Raw genomic sequence first — 19,204 nt, 5'->3', positions numbered from 1 at the left:
CTTGGAGAACACAAAACTTGGTGCCATGTAATGAAATGCTGTCATTACTGAGGTTATGGCCAGGGGATCATAGAAGGTCCCAGATAAACAGCTCATTCCTGGAACTTCCAGAAATTGACAAGTCTAGATTGAGTAGCATGTTCTCTTTGGTATGATATATCCTTGATTTGATCCTGGCCATCTTGAGGTTGTGTACAGTTAGACTGTGTGTGTACTGGCTTGGTTTATTAATCCCATGGCTGGAGACTGTTCTACTGATTTAATGAGCTATTTCAAATCCTGAAAGATGATGCTGTGAAAGTGCTGCACTCAATATGCCAGCAAATTTTGAAAACTCAGCAATGGCCACAGGACTGGAAAAGGTCAGTTTTCATTCCAATCCCAAAGAAAGGCAATGCCAAGGAATGCTCAAACTACCGCACAATTACACTCATCTCACACGCTAGTAAAGTAATGCTCAAAATTCTCCAAGCCAGGCTTCAGCAATACATGAACTGTGAACTTCCAGATGTTCGAGCTGGATTTAGAGAAGGCAGAGGAACCAGAGATCAAATTGCCAACATCCACTGGATCATGGAAAAAGCAAGAGGGTTCCAGAAAAACATCTATTTCTGCTTTATTGACTATGCCAAGGCCTTTGACTGTGTGGATCACAATAAACTGCGGAAAATTCTGAGAGCGATGGGAATATCAGACCACCTGATCTGCCTCTTGAGAAACCTATATGCAGATCAGGAAGCAACAGTTAGAACTGGACATGGAACAACAGACTGGTTCCAAATAGGAAAAGAAGTACGTCAAGGCTGTATATTGTCACCCTGCTTATTTAACTTATATGCAGAGTACATCATGAGAAACACTGGGCTGGAAGAAGCACAAGCTGGAATCAAGATTACTGGGAGAAATATCAATAACCTCAGATATGCAGATGACACCACCCTTATGGCAGAAAGTGAAGAGGAACTAAAAAGCCTCTTGATGAAAGTGAAAGAGGAGAGCGAAAAAGTTGACTTAAAGCTCAACATTCAGAAAATGAAGATCATGGCATCTGGTCCCATCACTTCATGGCAAATAGATGGGGAAACAGTGGAAATAGTGTCAGACTTTATTTTGGGGGGCTCCAAAATCACTGCAGATGGTGATTGCAGCCATGAAATTAAAAGACGCTTACTCCTTGGAAGGAAAGTTATGACCAACCTAGACAGCATATTAAAAAGCAGAGATATTACCTTGCCAACAAAGGTGAGTTTAGTCCAGGCTATGGTTTTTCCTGTGGTCATGTATGGATGTGAGAGTTGGACTGTGAAGAAAGCTGAGCGCCAAAGAAAGAATTGATGCTTTTGAACTGTGGTGTTGTAGAAGACTCTTGAGAGTCCCTTGGACTGCAAGGAGATCCAACCAGTCCATCCTAAAGGAGATCAGTCCTGGGTGTTCATTGGAGGGACAGATGTTGAAGCTGAAACTCCAATACTTTGGCCACCTCATGTGAAGAGTTGACTTATTGGAAAAGACCTTGATGCTGGGAGGGATTGGGGGCAGGAGGAGAAGGGGACGACAGAGGATGAAGTGGCTGGATGGCATCACCAACTCAATGGACATGAGTTTGAATGAACTCTGGGAGTTGGTGATGGATAGGGAGGACTGACAGGCTGTGATTCACGGGGTTGCAAAGAGTTGGACATGACCGAGTGACTGAACTGAACTGAACTGAACTGAGTACCTACAATGTATGAAAGACAGTACAAGCCCTAGCCTGAGGAGCTTCACACGGTGAGTCAGCCACAAATGCATCTTATGCATGTAACAAAGACATCAGCTTATGAAGAGAAATCAATTAGGGACCTACCTTGGAGAGTAAATGTGCTCTTAACCTCTCATCTGTAGGATGGACCCTGGGTTCACTCCAGATCTAGCCACACTCTTGGCATCAGCTCCATACCTTATGTTTGCAAGACTACTAGATGTTCAGGAATGCAAGCCACAGGACAGAGGTGGTGAACCAACCAATCTGAGAAAATAAACCGGGAACATAACACCCCCCAGTAGATGGACAGACTGAAAATTCAGGAAGGTTACATCAACTGGAATAGTTACTTTAGCATCTCTTACAACTGTTATTTCTGGGTAACGTGGCCAACACATATTGAAACACTTCCCAGCCGATTTAGTGAGATAAATCTATTGGTTGGCTGCCAGAAATAAGACTTGGTGACAATGCTTACAAAGAAGATTACAGAACCTCCCATCGGTCTCAGAAAGGGCTGGTGCCAAGTAGCAGGCTGGCTCCATTCCCAGCTTTACAACTTCTTGCAGGAAAAGGACTGGATACTTGGTATTAACTAAAATTAACTACTATATCAAATTAAAAGCTCTACCTCAGCCCTATTGGATTTCTCCAGGACTCATTTCTGAGAGATGTGTCTGGTCAGTTTGTTTTGTAGTCAAACAAGTCTCAAGTACACTTCAGATGGGGTAAGAATTAACTAGTTACTGTTCAGTTGCCAATGTGCATAATTTGTAAAGATGTCTATAAACAGTGATTCTTCAACCTCTTTAGGCTCTCCATAAAGTCCACATACATGTTTAAAAAATTTAACTGAAGTTGTAGGCACGATAGAAACTGGTGAGAGCTTTTCTAGTAATTAATGAGGATACTGTTCTCTCACAGTAGACTTAAACTATCCGGGAATATTTCAAATTTTTAAACATGCCAGCAACTAAGAATAATTCATGGTGTATAACTTTATAATGCCATCAATCTAAAGTTGAATAACAATACTTAAAAAAAAAACTGACTGGACTCATACAGAGCCTTACACACAGATGTATAAGGAAACTGTTGAATGGATACCTATATATTCTGATTATAAGAATTTACTGATTATAAGATTTACTTCTGTGCCACTATGGAGAACAACAGTGTGGAGATTCCTTTAAAAAACTGGAAATAGAACTGCCTTATGACCCAGCAATCCCACTGCTGGGCATACACACTGAGGAAACCAGAATTGAAAGAGACACGTGTACCCCAATGTTCATCGCAGCACTGTTTATAATAGCCAGGACATGGAAACAACCTAGATGTCCATCAGCAGATGAATGGATAAGAAAGCTATGGTACATATACACAATGGAGTATTACTCAGCCATTAAAAAGAATACATTTGAATCAGTTCTAATGAGGTGGATGAAACTGGAGCCGATTATACAGAGTGAAGTAAGCCAGAAAGAAAAACACCAATACAGTATACTAACGCATACATAGGGAATTTAGAAAGATGGTAATGATAACCCTGTGTGTGAGACAGCAAAAGGGACACAGATGTATAGAACAGTCTTCTGGACTCTGTGGGAAAGGGAGAGGGTGGGATGATTTGGGAGAATGGCATTGAAACATGTATAATATCATATATGAAACGAATCGCCAGTCCAGGTTCGATGCAGGATACAGGATGCCTGGGGCTGGTGCACTGGGACGACCCAGAGGGATGGTATGGGGAGGGAGGGGGGAGGGGGGTTCAGGACTGGGAACACGTGTACACCCGTGGCAGATTCATGTTGATGTATGGCAAAACCAATACAGTATTGTAAAGTAATTAGCCTCCAATTAAAATAAATAAATTTATACATCTGTGTCTCCTTTGCTGTCTCACATTGAAACATGTATAATATCATATATGAAAAGAGTCACCAGTCCAGGTTCAATGCATGATACTGGATGCTTGGGGCTGGTGCACTGAGATGACCCAGAGGGATGGTATGGGGAGGGAGGAGGGAGGGGGGTTCAGGATGGGGAACACGTGTATACCTGTGGTGGATACATGTTGATGTATGGCAAAACCAATACAATATTGTAAAATAATTAACCTCCAATTAAAATAAGTTTATATTTAAAAAATAAAATAAATAAATTTAAATTTTAAAAAAAGACTTACCTCTATGTGAACCATCAAGTATTGTCTAAAGGCTAATAGCATATTCCCAAAGCTTCATTAGGATGTATCTGAGATTCATTAGAAATAGGATCATTCTTATGGTGTTTAACATTTGTTATGTGTTAAAATCACCTGAAATGCTTTGAAAAATGCTGGTGCCCAATCTCCATCTCTAATCAATTGGCTAGGGATACTGCCTAGGCTGGAGAAGGTGATGGCACCTCACTCCAGTACTGTTGCCTGGAAAATACCATGGACAGAGGAGCCTGGAGGGCTGCAGCCATGGGGTCGTGAAGAGTTGGACATGACTGAATGACTTCCCTTTCACTTTTCACTTTCATGCATTGGAGTAGGAAATGGCAACCCACTCCAATGTTCTTGCCTGGAGAATCCCAGGGACGGGGGAGCCTGGTGGGGTGCCGTCTATGGGGTCACACAGAGTCGGACATGACTGAAGCGACTTAGCAGCAGCAGCAGCATGGCCTAGGCACTAATGGTTTTTGAAAACTCCCCAGGTAATTCTAGGAGCAGTCAGGACTGAAACCAGTGACTCGAACCCTCCAAAGAAGAGACCACAATTAACTGGATTCCTCCCTGACTAATTCCACCCTTTCCCCCAGTCTTTCCACTCTCCACACATACCAATCAATCCAAAGTACGATCTGAAGAAACAGGAAATGTCTAATCTTGAGTCTTCCAAGGAGTAGAGCTGCTGGAAACACAGGAACCAGTCCCTGGGATGCTGGGAGAGGAGCTCACTTGGGGTGGGGGAGGGGTGACCTAATGCTGTGGGTGGGTCACATTGCTAGAACACAGGCTCTTTGCTCTCAATATCCAAAGATGGAGCTGAAAGTTAGTTTGAGTGCCATTATCAAAGGTAACTGGTATGTCCCAAGTTCACCTGCCTTTTTCTTTCTCCAGCTTTTTCCTGCCCTCCCCCATGCTGTGAAAAGTCTAGATATATATACAGATAGATACTAAATATGCACATTACTTGTAAAGCAACTATATGCCAATAAAAATTAATTTAAAATAAAAGTTAATCTAATTTTAAAAGATTCATACTGCTAACTAACCCAACTGTGAATGGAACCACTCTTCATTGTGGCTACTGGCATCAGAGTAATAGGATTTAATTCTTGTCATCCCCAAACACCTCCTCTTTCCTTTCCTTTAAGGACACACTTTACAGAGTTCACTGAGACCAAGAGAAGGGGAGAGGTGGGAAAACACTGATTCTGCTGCTTAGTAAGCTGGGGTAGTACTGGCATCTTCCGGTTGGTAACTGAATGGCTGCAGACACCAGTCTCTGCCCCATATGCTACAAGGGTTAATCTGACAGCTGCATATCATGAATCATTTCCCAAGACTCCTGCCTTCACTGCCATGATCACTTTTCCAACATCAGTGTGGAAACTCTTGTCCCAGGGCACTTGTCCTCATTTAAAGAACTCTTAGGATGTTAAAGTAAGAATTAGCAGCTTGGTGTCATGGCCCAACTGTCTTCCCCTATTCCCTTAACCCTGGAAGGAATTATATGTTTGATCTGTACATCCTATAGGCCGCCGTTTATTTTTCTGTTCTGGCTTTCAGTAAGCTTCTCCTCGTCCTTGTATTCTGAGTTGATCATGCTCCAAGTGTGTCACCACAGAGCAGGTGCTGAGCAGTCAGTTCACAGCTGTCGATTTGTTGCAAGATCAATTAGAAAATACAAGAGTGTGTTACAGCTCACAGTTTACATTGAGCATTCAGAAAACCAAATATTTGAGTTCTTGCCTTGTGGCAAACACTAGTTGTGTATATACTCAAACATACACACAGATAGTCTGTCCTGCGCAGTTATATTTCCCCTTGTGTGAACCTTTTCCACTTTACTCCTATGTTATCTATCTCTTCATCAACTAATTTTTCTCATCATTTTCAAACAGTAATTGGGGGATAAGGAAGAGAGAAAACAATAGCAAAACCTCTTAAAGGTGATTTGTAAGTATTTTGTGCTATAAATGCAAGTGGATTTAAAGTGAAAATCCCTTTGGCATATAAAACTCTTGTTGAGGAAATGCTGAAATTCTAGATACAGATTTGTAATACATGTTTCCCTGGAATCCTTGGAGTAAGCACTGTCCTGTGTTATATCTCAAGTGAGTCCTTTTTAAAAGGCAACCTGAAAAGCTTTACCAACCCCAACCAGCCATTTTAAACCCCATGCTTATTGCTCCTTCACTCCCCATGGAACAAGCAGAAGGGAAAGCAAGGAAAACAGTCAGGTTTCTGAAATATTACCTGAACCAGGGGAAAGAGCTTTGTTTGGCCTTCAGTGGTAAAAGGAGAAAACAGTAAAATCTCTTTTGTTCTCCCTGGCCTCCTCCAAGCATGCATGAGTCTCTCATCAAAGCCTACATAAAATTTTACAGTGACATGAAGACTAGGTAAGACAGAGGGACAAGAGGGGTGGGCTAGCAGTTTGGAGCCATATTAGTTTAGTATTAGCCTAGCTCTGGAATAATCTCTCCAGTCCGGCCTCCGGGTGGGCACCCTCCAGAGACCAGTGGACTGGAGTTCCCCAAGGCCTGGCACAGTGTCATCAGATCACCACGCTGACTGTCATGCTCTGGCCGTGCGGAACAATCTTGCGGGGCCAGGCCAGCAACAGTTTGCGGAGCTCCTCGCGGAAGCTGTCGTGCAACCAGGCGTAGATGAAGGGGTTGTAGCAGGCGGAGCTCATGGCGAGCCAGTGGCAGAGCAGCTGCACTAAGCCGAAGGCGTAGGGGTCTATGGCGTGCGGGTCGAGGTCCCGCAGCAGGTTGAAGACGTGCAGCGGCAGCCAACAGACGGCGAACACCACCACAACCACCACCAGCAGGCAGAAGGTGCGGCGGCGTCTCGCGCGGTCCCAGTCGGCCTGGCTCTGGGTCACGCAGCCCGGAACCACTCGGTTCCGGAGATTCACCGACACCCGGACGTAAGACAGGAGGATGACCAGCAGGGGGAGCAGGTAGGTGACGAGCAGCAGCCCCCAGGCGTAGAGCTGGCGCTGGCGCTCCTGGGACCCCCAGAACTCCTCGCAGAGGTGCACGCGGTGCGGCTTGAGCTCCACATGGTAGGTGTGCAAGGCGGCCGGCAGCGCTAGCACCGCGGACAGCGCCCAGATGGCCAGCACCGCGTAGGCGCTGAGGCGCAACGAGATGCGCCGGCGCAGCGGGTGCACCAGCACGACGTAGCGGTCCACCGCGATGGTGGTGAGCGTGAATACCGACACGTAGACGGTGACCGGCTGCAAGAAGAAGACCAGGTGACACAGGCCGCCGCCGAACACCCAGCCGCGTGGCTCGAACGCGTAGGCCAGCGTGAGAGGGACGCAGGCGGCGCACATGAGCACGTCGGACAGGGCTAGGTTACCGATGAGAAAGTTGGTCACGTTGTGCAGCCGACGCACCCGTGCAATCACCAGCACCAGCAGGCAGTTGCCCACAAGCCCCACGACCACCACGACGCTGTAGAGCAGCACAATCAGCCCCTTCAGCTGATGCACCAGCTGCAGGCTCTGGAACGGCGTGATGGCCTGAGCTCCTGGACCAGCCGCCGACCCATTGCCCACCACCGCCTCTGAGCTCTGGTTGACCGGACTTGAAGCCGCAGGCAGCAGCCCAGAAAATAAGTCTGGGGCCGCTGGACCCTGAGTCGGCAATGAAGCCATAGCCACCTGTCCAAAGATAATCAGAGTCTGTCACCTCCCATTCTCTATCCAACCCCTCCTACGCCAAGAGTCCCCCCCCCCACACACACACACACCTCAATTACTCAAATATTCCCTTTAGAATGACTGGCCACAATAAATAATCGACAAAATTAAAAGTGCTGTCACTCCCACCTCTGTAAAATGAAATCTAGGGGTGGTTAGATGTGCACAGGTTATTTAAATGCCTTCCACTCTATTTGGAGCTCTCACAGTCTCCACAAGCCGGGCCCAAGCGCAGTCCTACCTGGTGATTGGGGCTTGACGAATGGGAAAGCTCTCCAGAGAAAGAGGGGTAGAATCCTGGCTGTCCCTGGAGGTCCTCCACCCAGACGGTGGTGCAGGCTTCTCCGCGGAGCTGAAAAGATTCGAGTTCCCAGTGGACTCGCGGCTTTTGAGAGGGGCTGGGAGCACCTCCCCTTCGCCCCGCCCCCACAACAGTGTGCCCTTGTAGGGAAAATAGGGGCGGAGCTCGCACCTCCCAGCTCGGTGCTTTGAGAAATAGGAGAAGGATAGTAGAAACTGAAAAGGAAGAAGGGGCCAGAAACCTGGGCCGGAGGGTCAGGGGAGAATCTCTACTGTGGGAGCTTGCTGCGTCCTGGGCGAGTCCCGCTCCGGAGGAGAGTGCAGTAAACTCGGGAGATGAGAGGCGTGAACTGTCTGGCCCTCGGGACGACCTGGTGCCGTTTCCGTGAGGAAGGCGCAGGGCAGGAAATGGGGTGGGGGATTGAGATATCTGCGGGATGTAGGGGAGAGATGAGGGACTCGTCCTTAAGAGCCGGATCCTGCCTTGAGTCCTGGCTTTGGTTAAGAGAGTCGCATAGGTAGTTCTGTCAGGGATTTAAATTGTAGCGCTTGGAGCTAGCCGCAGACCTTCGGGGGCTCGCGCTCCCCGGGACGCACTGAGCCCTTTGCCTAAACTGGCGACGCGATGCGAGTCACGGGTCCGATCAAGCCCAAGAAAATGGTTCAGCACCGCGGACAGCTCCCGCGGCCGTGGCTGGGCGGCTCGGGCGTGCCTGGGAGCGGATAAACAAGGAGTTCAGCCTCTCTTCTGTGTCCGTCGCATTTGGAGGAGGAACCTGGTACCTAGCCTAGTTCAAAGAGCTGCCTCGCTGCCTACATCCTGGGCCGGGCTGCAGACTCCAAGAGCAGTAGGGTGGAGTGGAGGCCGATGGGCCAGAGTGACTTGGCTCCTGCTGTCGGTCACCGCTCACAGTGCCATTGACAGCGCTGGGTTTTATCTCCTTAGGTCAGAAAACGCAGCCTTTGTGCAGCAAGCACACTTCAATACCTGCCCCTCACTACTCCGCTACCACCCCCTCCCCTTCTCTTCACTCTTTCTTGACTACCACGCTCTATTCTTCATCTCCCTGACAATACCAGTATGGAATATAAGTTCTGGGACCCCACCCTCTCCATTCTTAAATAAACACCTAAGGCCTTGTCACCACATTTTAGTAATTGCACGGTTTCCATGAGGATAACAAAAGTAACAAACATTTAGGAGGCTTAAAAGTTACATAAAATCTTTAGCTGTGTTACATCCTCACTGAAATACAAATTAATCTGGACCAAGTTGGGGGAAGCAGGAAGGAGGCTTTGTAGCCTCCCTCCTTTGAAGACATCTCCTCTCTTCACCTTTTCTTTCCTTTCCCCAGAGGATGGAGCTTTATTATCCCCTCTTTTGCAAGCCCTGTACTCTGTCTTCTGGCTGCAGATATTCCCATTAGGCTGGAAAAAAGTAAAATAATTTCACTCTCCAAATTCAAGTGATCACTCATACAGGGAGAAAAGTCAACATGGGAACAAATGCAATCCAATTTTATGCACCTGAATTTATTCTAAACCCACTTGCTCTGAGTTATAATCACTTTCTTTAGTTATAGCTAAAGAGAAAGTATGATAGTAAAAAAAAAAAACAACTTCAAAATAAAATACAATCTGTGCCTGACTAATCCCTTTTTATTCAGTCACTAAGTCATGTCCAACTCTTTGCAACCTCATGAACTGCAACACACCTTTTGATTTTTCTCATCATGTTCATCAACAGGGTTTTATGTATCCAAGAGCTGAGGCACTCTTTTGCTTCAAAATATCTTTAGCAGAGGAAATTGTGGTAACAGAGTTGAAAAACGATTTGGGTGCATTTTTTATTGGGGCATTCTAAGTCGCTTCAGTCATGCCCAACTCTTTGCGACCCTATGGACTGTAGCCCATCAGGCTCCTCTATCCATGGGATTCTCCAGGCAAGAATACTGGGGTGGGTTGCCATTTCCTTCTCTAGGGGATCCTCCCCACCCAGGGATCAAACCCATGTCTCCTAGAGTCTCCCACATTGGCAGGTGGGTTCTTTACCACTGTGCCACCTGAGAGGCCTGCTATATTACCTCCTATTCCCCAAAAGCCTTTAATGGCCCATCAAACAAAACTAGAGCTTTTAGCATGGCACTTCCCATCAGCATGCCCTTTTATTCTGAGCTTCCTTTTTTTTTTTTTTTTTTTTTGGTCTGCTTCCCACCTGTCTCACTCCCTATATTCAGACCACACTAGCCTGCTGGACACAGACATGACCTCACCATTCCTGTTCATCATCTCTGTTGGGGTTTATTCCCTTTCTCTAGAATACTGACCGCTTCATCCTCACACAACTCACATTCTTCACATGCTACAGTGCCCGATTCAAAGGGTACCTTGTCTTCAAGATCTTCTCCCTTTCATGATCTTTCTGTCATTTATTACATTCTACCTTTGAAATTGTAGAAGTGTTTCCTCCCCTGCCTGCACAACCCCTGATGTAAACTCTTTACAGGCAGGGGCCAATGTCTTGAAGCATTTTGGTACCTACAATATGTCTGAACACAGCAGATACCAAATAAATATCCTTTTTGATTGAATGGCTAAAAATACCCACCATTTATTGAGGGCATTTTACATGCCAGGCAGTGTACTAAGTATTTCATACGCCTTATCTCATTTGATCCCCCACAACTATTGGATTTCTTTGGGCTGCACCACAGAGCTTGTGGAATCTTAATTCCCCAACCAGGGATCAAACCCATGCCCTCCACAGTGAAAGTGCAGAGTCCTAACCACTGGACAGCCAGGAAACTCCCCTCAAAATTACTATTATGCTCATTCTACAAGTGAGGTAACTGGTACTTCAAGGCTAAGTAACTAACCATCATGGTACAACTGAAAAGCAGTGGGGCTGGAATCTCAACTTCAATTTGCAGGGTTCTGGAGTCAAACCCTCCACTACTGTATTTTCCTGCCTCTGAATCCAAGACAGACATATCTGCGCAAACAGAAAATATAAGTAAGTTCTGATGGGACTTAATAAAAATAAGGAAGCCCTCCCCCACAGTGGTTTATTAAAGGAGCTCTAACAAATTTAGTTACAATGCTACCTCTATTGTGCTTGAGTTAAACAGATCTTTATGCCTCACCTGAAATATCCCTTACTTATATCCCTTGTAGGAGATAAAACTTTGGGCTGTATGAACTTAGAGGATGGTATTATGCTTTTTGATGACAACAGGCAACAGGAGGTAGAGAACAGAAGACGGAGTCAGAGACAACAAAGGCAAAGAGTCTGGGAAGCCTGCTTAAGGACACTGAAGGTTTCACAGCAGCTGACTTCATGCTGATATATGGCTCAGAGGTTAAAGCGTCTGCCTGGAATGCAGGAGACCCAGGTTCGATCCCTGGGTTAGGAAGATCCCCTGGAGAAGGAAATGGCAACCCCACTCCAATACTCTTGCCTGGAGAATCCCATGGAGGGAGGAGCCTGGTAGGCTACAGTCCATGGGGTCACAAAGAGTCGAACATGACTAAGTGACTTCACTTTGACTTAAAAGAAAATATTTGAGGTCAAGTTTTAATTTTTAATTTTTTTAGGAGAAACCACTGGAGATCATGTTTTAGTTACCAGGTAGGAGAGAGAAGTTTCTGAATCTTAAGTCCAGGCATAACATAAGAGATGCTCCCCCAGACTTGAGTTTTATTTTCTAAGCCTGCCCTGTGTGTGTTCCAAGAGCCAGGCACCCCGTGGCTCCTCAGACTGAGCTGACTCAGCGTGGCAGGCTGACCACTGATGGGAGAGAAGAGCCTGTTACAGGCAGTGTGAGAACTGATGCAGCATCACATACAAAGGCCAAGAAAACCCCGTGTGCTTTGGGAAAATGTTTTGTTCTGTTTTTTTTAATCCCCAACTCCAGACATAATAATTATTCCTTCTAGCTCTGTCACACACAAACTACTTGTTTTTTAACTCTTCAGTCTAGCTTTGCATAAGCACAGAGTGGAGGCTTACATGCTACTTTTCTAGCCAGAAATCTTTCTTTCGTTAGCCTTTTCTTCTCACCCCACCAAAAATCAAAAGGAGTCCCAAATGGTCTTGTGTCCTCTACCCCAGAGTCATCTCTAAAGTGATGCATGGGGCGTACATCTTATGTCTGTCTCATTTTAATCTGGGCCTCACCGCGGGTCCCCACTCTTGGGCTCGGATGCCTAGGCAACGGCTAGGTTTTCTCTAACCAAGCTCGTGCAAAAGCTCTTGACAAGGTCCTTAGCTCTGGGAGGGTGAGAAGGAACAGAAACTTTCTAGAAAGAAAACTTACTATCAGATGACCTCTCATGTGGGTGGAGTTCAGAAGATAGAGTAAGGTAACCCTTTACTTTTCTCACTAGTCACCTCTCAAGCCATGATTGTTTCAGGCAGGCTTTACAGGACCCAGGGAATCACTAGACCCTTGCAGGTATGGCCTCAGAGTGGAACATCTACAAGACAAACACTCCTTCCTTTTCTAGTGTGGATTCCTGCTGATTCTATAAGCTTGTAACTAGACTAGCAAAGTCTTGCCCTTTTCTAGCCTATCTTCACTGAAGTTAGGCTAGCTCCCCAGGAAAGGAGTGGGTAACCCCCCAGAGTAACACGAGGAGATGGGGCGTGACAGGAAACTTCCCTGCCACATGAGAAAAGGGAACGGTAAAGCCTGCCAGTTCAGCAACTATTTATGATTCATCTGTTAGGTGACAAGTCCTGGACAGGGTGCGTTGAGTGACAGAAAGATGAATAAGACATAGTCTCTGCTCTCAAAGAGTTCACAGTCTGGGGCAGACTTTTCTAGAAACAGAATCAGCTAGTGGAGGGACCCATGAAAATAACCTCAGGGTGCAGCTACTCTAAAAAACCCAATGGTAAAACGTAAAAGCCCTATGGCTTTAGTAAATTAGCAATCTCTGGGGATTCTTGATTTTGAATTATTTTTCTTCTCAACATATCTCCTTATAGCTGCTTATTTAAATAATTTCTTTTTACTTTTCCTTTTTTCATAATTGTTTTTACATTAATTGATCTCAGTGAGGCAGTAGTAAGAGGCAGCCTGAAGTAAGATCTTAATTCTCTGCCCAGGAATTGAACCTGGGAACCCTGGATGAGAACTAACAATCCTAGCCATCAGACCAGCAAGAGCTAGAGGCTAGAAGCTATTTTTCCCTGTATCTTTGCATCTAGGGAAAAATGCATGTATTATAGAGGCAGAAACTGTAAATGCAGGTACAAAGTTTATTATGAGACATAGCATAACAGCAAGTGGGATAGCACACAGAGAAACAGTTTAGTTAAGACAAAAGCAAGGCCGAGATGCACACCCAGAGAGAAAGGGTGTGGGTGTTCCCCCTAGTGAGGAGGAGCAAAGTAAAGGGGTGATTAAGTCATTTATATGGATCAGTTCTTCCAGGTCTTTGTCTTCCTTCAGGCAAATTATATGGTTTCTTTTTCCACATCTGACCACCTAGGGCCCTCCCTTGAGTGCACATGTACCCCTCAACTAAGATGGATCTCGAGGTGAAGGTTTCTGGGAGGAGCAAGATTCATTATGGCCTGGTGTTATCCCCTAAATTTTGACCCACAAGGAGGCTTTCTGTACATGTGGAGTCTCCCGTGTCCCAAAAGAAGGGGAGCAGAGTCCCTTAAGCCTTTTCTTAAGCAGGGTTTTACCCCTCTTTGTCCTTGCCTTGACTATTATCTTGACTATTGCCATGACTATTACCTTAAGGTGTTTACAAGAGACAAACACTGGCTATTTACCCTGTTTCTGTTGTTACTTCCATTTCAGATGGTAAACAGGAGGCTGATTGTAAACACCTTAACTGGAGCCCATCTATCTCTTATCTCAAGAAATGCTGACAGCTGTAAGTCTCCAACCTGATGCCCACTTCTTCGTGCCCCATGAAATATGAACAGGAAGGAAGCTCTAACCTGGAGCCTGCCTCAGAATCACCCACTCAACTAGAAACAAGAAACAGGATCTTGAGTTAGCAGTCAGGGTGTTAACAATAAGTGAGTGAGCTTTTTGCAACCCCATGGACTGTAGCCTGCCAGGCTGCTCTGTTGATGGAATTTTCCAGGCAAGATTACTGGAGTGGGTTGCCATTTCCTTCTCCAAAGAGGGTATTAAAGTATAGAGAGCAAGCACTCCATATGGATGGCCATATTTGCATCAGTCCTGGCTGGTCATCCCTCCACCCATTTCTGGACAAGTTTATTATCCAAACAACTCATGAAATAAATGACAAAAGATGTTTTCAAAGACAAACCTCCCCACCTCCAACACACATCGAAAAGGTGATCTAAATGTTAAAATGTTAAACTGCTAGCTTTCGGCTGCGGTGGGGGAGGTGCCCTCCATCCCTGTTCTTTCTTACCTCTTTCAGGCCCAGAATTTGAAGCCTTGCAGTTCCCTCAGGGAAGAACTTCCTGATGGGATCTTCCTCTGCCGGGTCTTTCGTTGTTGCTGTTTAGTCACTAAGTCATATCCAACGCTTTGCAACCCCAGGGACTGGAGCTCACCAGGCTCCTATATCCATGGGATTTCCCAGGCAAGAATACTGGTGTGGGTTGCCACTTCCTACTCCAGCCTGGTCTTTTACTTGCTCCCCAAAGTTCTGAAGCCCCACACCTAGAGCCTGGAAAGAAAGGAGGACATTCTCTCTTTGGTTCTAAACTGGAAACTCGGGACATTACTAGAGCAAAGGAGGCTATTTAAAGGACTTAAAGGGGACTTACCTGGTGGTCCAGGGGCTAAGACTTCACACTCCTGCTGCAGGGGACCCAGGTTCCATCCCTGGCCAGAGAACTAGATCCCACAATGAAGGTCAAAGGTCCTGCACGCAGCAACTAAGACTCAGCTCAGCTAAATAAATTTAAAAATTTAAAAAGCTCAATGTCAAAAAAATAAAATTTTTTTAAAGACTCTAGGTTTTAAAGAAGCTCACCACTGATAAATCTTGTGCATCAGTCAGAATTCTTCCTGGCATACAGCAGACCCACTCCTACTGGTTTAAGTAGAAAAGAGTGGCTGCTCGCTTCTGTAACTGCTGAGAGGACTGGAGGATCAGCCTCAAGTCTCAGCTTCTAAAACCAGCCTTGATGAAGAAACCTCCGCCCACATCCCCTGCCTGTGACAATGCTGCTGCCACAGCCACTCACCTCCAACGCCATTCTGCATCAGGAACTCAATCTCGCAGACATCGCTGTTCCCAAAAGCCAAGCGCCTCTGCACTGTGCCCAGCAAAATGGGGTTCCCACTTGCTCAGGTGCCCTCTGGTTCCTCATTTCTAAAGGAAAGTTTCAGTCAGGCGCATCTGAGTGGCAGCTCATGTGTGTGAGCTCATTCACTTCTTTGTGTCCGACTCTGTGACCCTAGGGACTGTAGCCCACCAGGCTCCTCTGTCCTTGGGATACTTCAGGCAACAATATTGCAGTGGGTTGTCATGCCCTCCTCCAGGGGACCTTCTTGACCCTGGGATCGAACCTGCGTCTCCTGCATTGCAGGCTGATACTTTAACGCTGAGCCACCAGGGAAGCCACAGAATCCCATACCTGATTTCTAATTGCAAAAACGCTGGGACTTTGAGTTCAACTTGGGAATGATGATGAGGAATTTCCCCAAATATGCACAGATGACAACCAGCCATGAGTTACAACAAGCGTTCAGTCTATTATCTATCTTGAACATCAGTTTTAAAAGACCAATAGCTATAAGGAGACTTGAATGGTCTCTTAATTTGCTTGTCATCATTTAATTTAATTTGCTTCTACATCATTTTGAATGAAAATACCAGAGGAAAACATGAGAGAATTAAGGATGTATTTTAGAGTATATGAGTTTTGTTTACCCTAATACATGTAAGTAACTGTGCTCCACTTTATGAGACATATCCCCTTCCAAAAATTAAAAAAAAAAAAAAGCTTCCAAAGATATAAGAAATATAGCAATGCCTAATAGCAGGGTTTTTCACCCTCGGCACTAGTGACACTTTGGGCAGGATAAATCTGTGTCATGGGAGTCTGTTCTTTACTTTAGGAGATGTTTAAGAGCATCCCAGGCCTCTTCCTTCTCGATGCCAGTAGGACACACACCTAGTTCTGACAACTGAAGATGTTTCCAACATTGCCAAATACCTTTGTGGGTAGGAGACAAAATCACCCCTGGTTGAGCAGTGATACCTTACACCAATACAGCACTTTAAAAATTCACACAGTAGGGACTTGCCTGGTGGTCCAGTGGCTAAGACTCCACACTCCCAATGCAGGGGGTTTGGGTTCGGTTCCTGGTTAGGGAACTAAACCAGAAACTATAGTTAACCAGGTTAGGGAACTATATCCAGTCATGTGCATACCACAACTAAAAAATTTAAAAAAAAATTTAAATTCACCAAGTACTCTGCTTGGGAGTGCTCCCAGCCTTCATAGTTGGCTCTCTTCAGACACCAAGACTCCAGGGTTGGGTTTCAAAAACAATGAATTTTCTCAGATTGTCCTCTTCCTGCTCCCTGAAATAGCAGCAGGGCAAATGGAGGAAGGTGTTTAAGAAAAAAAGAAAACCCTAAGAGAAGCACAAGTTGATTGCCAAAGGAAGGAGAGAAATGGTCCCCAAACCCAAATATGAGGAAGAGCAGATGGCTCTTATGAGCTTGTATGACCAGGCTCCGGTTCCAAGTACGAGCTGTCCTAATCCAAGAAGGACCCCAGTTTTGGAAAATAGGAGAAATTCATAACAGCGCCCATTTCTCTGAAAGATGTTAGGAAGATCCAGTACATGTGAATTAACTGGCTCGCAGCTGGCTCACAGCAATGGGGTCAACTTTGGGGGAAACCTCTGTGCTGCCTTATGTCACCGCCTCTCATCAAGAGGGTTTCTTCCGTGTAATTCTCAAGGCTTCCTCTTGAACGTTACTCCAGAGGATAGTCTTTGTGGTGAGAAGAATTTGCTGGGTTTTAGTCTAAATGCTTTTCTTCACTCCATCCCTTTTTATCAGGCATACAAAGCCCAGGGATCCCAGGAAAAAAGAACATTATTGTCTAGAATTTGGCAGCCTAATAAGAGAGAAGTCTACAAAAATCACTGTGCTATAAGATCATGATGAATGCCGTCCCGACACCCACTACAAAGGGGGACATTAATGCTTGCTGGGGGATTGTGCTGATTGCTTTAGTAAATTAAAACTGTATTTACCCTTATAGATCATATTTATTTTAATGCCCAAGCATCTTTAAAGGATTCACAGCCTCTGTTGCTCGACCACGTCAATGTTGCATGCGTTGCTTAAATGTGTTCTCCTTCCTATGTTTACATCAAACACACACAGCAACATAGGGCCCATTATGAATGTCTGCAAATATTCAGGTGGCAGGAAATGAACAAGAAGTGAGTGCTCCCTGAGTCTTTCTAATGACTGAAATGTTCTTCGGGCTGAAGCTTTGTGTCAGGAATCCATTCCTCCTCTTTCCCCAGCCACTGCTCAGCATCATTTCTTCCCAGAGCAGGCGTTCCCACACTCCCTGCATCCCTGGCAGGCACTAGTGTGGAGTACCCGGGTGATGTTGCTGCCTGGTACAACTCCTTCTTCTTCCTTTTGATTGCTTAACTTTGAAATATATGTCTTTAACAATATCCCAAGTGGTCCATGAATGATGCTCACAGGGCTGCCTATTTGATGTGGTTATCCAGGGCTGGGGAGAGGTCCGTGGTGGCTGAGTTGCTGGAGACCTGACCTCTCTGCAGCATTCGAGGATGGCTTTAGTACCTGCCCTTGACTTATCTAGGATCTCTCGTCACAGGCAGTCTCACTGCAGCCATCCCTGGACCTCACTGAATTCCTGAAGATCCAGGACCCAGCCAGGTCATCTTCTTTAGTGACATTCTGTTCAAAGACTCCCCTAAAAAACACAAGGCTTGGCCAGCCTGCCCAGTTCAGGATATCAGCCACTTCATTTTTTAACTTTTGACTGGACTCTTACCGGTAACCGTATTAGCAGCACGGATGGCATACCTAAGCTTAGTCTTTCTTCTTGTTGTTCAATCGCTAAGTCACGTCTGACTCCTTGTGACCCCGAGGACTGTAGCACACCAGGCTCCTCTGTCCTCCGCTATCTCCCAGAGTTTGCTCATGTCCATTCTAACAGCTTAGTCTATTGGAAGTAAATATATATGAAGGCATAAATAGATGATAGATTAGATAGATAGACAGCGAGACAGACAGATAGCTAGATAAACAAGGAGACCAAAACAAAACACTTGAAAGCCATTTATTTCTATGACATTCTTTTCCAAAGGCAGGGACAAGGCAATTTGCTTTCTCATTTCGATTTCTATCCTTCATTGTCAACAAAAATGGCTTTTATGGATGGTAAACATCATCCTGCATGCGCATGGTGCCATTTAGTGGTGAAGGGCTCTTTGTGGGCACATTTACATGGAAAGCATGACCTTACAGGCGCCCCTCATTTGAGTTTCCATTAATATATGTCTCCTGACAAAACACAGTGATGAACCAAATCGCATCTTTTCACGTCCACCTCCAAATTATTATCTAGACACACTTAAGTTCATTCTGGCGTTTCTATCTAAAGTGATGGGCTCTTTTCTGTTTGCTTGTTTTCTTTTTGACGAAGTGCAGAGCTAGAATGGTCCTTGCGGTGTTTTTCAAGTTCATTGTGCATGTGTGTGCGCGCGTGCACACACACACATATACAAAGCTTTCAGGGATAGCCGTCTGGCAGTGAGAAGGGCTAGGATGGGTGTGTCTTCCCTGTGTTTTATCTTAGCAAATGAGTCCCTGTCACCAGGGAAACAGCCCTGGCTTTCATGTGTGACGACATCGTGAGCAGTGTCTCAGCGAAGGAGGAATAACAGAAATGTATTACTCTTCCCAAAGACTATCTTCTTCAAAATCAACTCTGGTGCTTATTTAAAATGCAGATTTCAGGAGTTTCCTGGCGATCCAGGGGTTAGGACTTGACACGTTTGCTGCTATGGGCCTGGGTTCGATGCCTGGTCAGGGAACTGAGATCCCAAAGGCTTCTCAGGATCCAAACAAACAAACAAATGCAGATTGCTGGACCAGAAGATAGACCCATTAAATCAGATCTGTTGATGGTGGAAACTGGGGAAATGAATCTATCACAAGTGTTACGGGTTACTCTGATGCACACTCAAGTGTGAGAACCACTGTCTTCACAGTG

At 45.5% G+C, this 19,204-nt stretch overlaps 1 protein-coding gene across 1 annotated transcript; it reads right to left on the bottom strand.

Annotated features, from left to right (window-relative positions):
• PRLHR (prolactin releasing hormone receptor) lies at nucleotides 5,757-8,170 on the bottom strand. Its single transcript, XM_018041129.1, has one exon. The coding sequence runs from the start codon at nucleotides 7,630-7,632 to the stop codon at nucleotides 6,520-6,522; it is 1,113 nt and encodes a 370-aa protein (XP_017896618.1). The 5' UTR covers nucleotides 7,633-8,170; the 3' UTR covers nucleotides 5,757-6,519.

The sequence above is a fragment of the Capra hircus genome, chromosome 26 (genome assembly GCF_001704415.2).
Source record: "Capra hircus breed San Clemente chromosome 26, ASM170441v1, whole genome shotgun sequence".
In the NCBI taxonomy this organism is placed as follows: domain Eukaryota; kingdom Metazoa; phylum Chordata; class Mammalia; order Artiodactyla; family Bovidae; genus Capra; species Capra hircus.
Note: the sequence above shows the minus strand (reverse complement) of the source record. Positions and strands in the feature narration are given on the sequence as shown.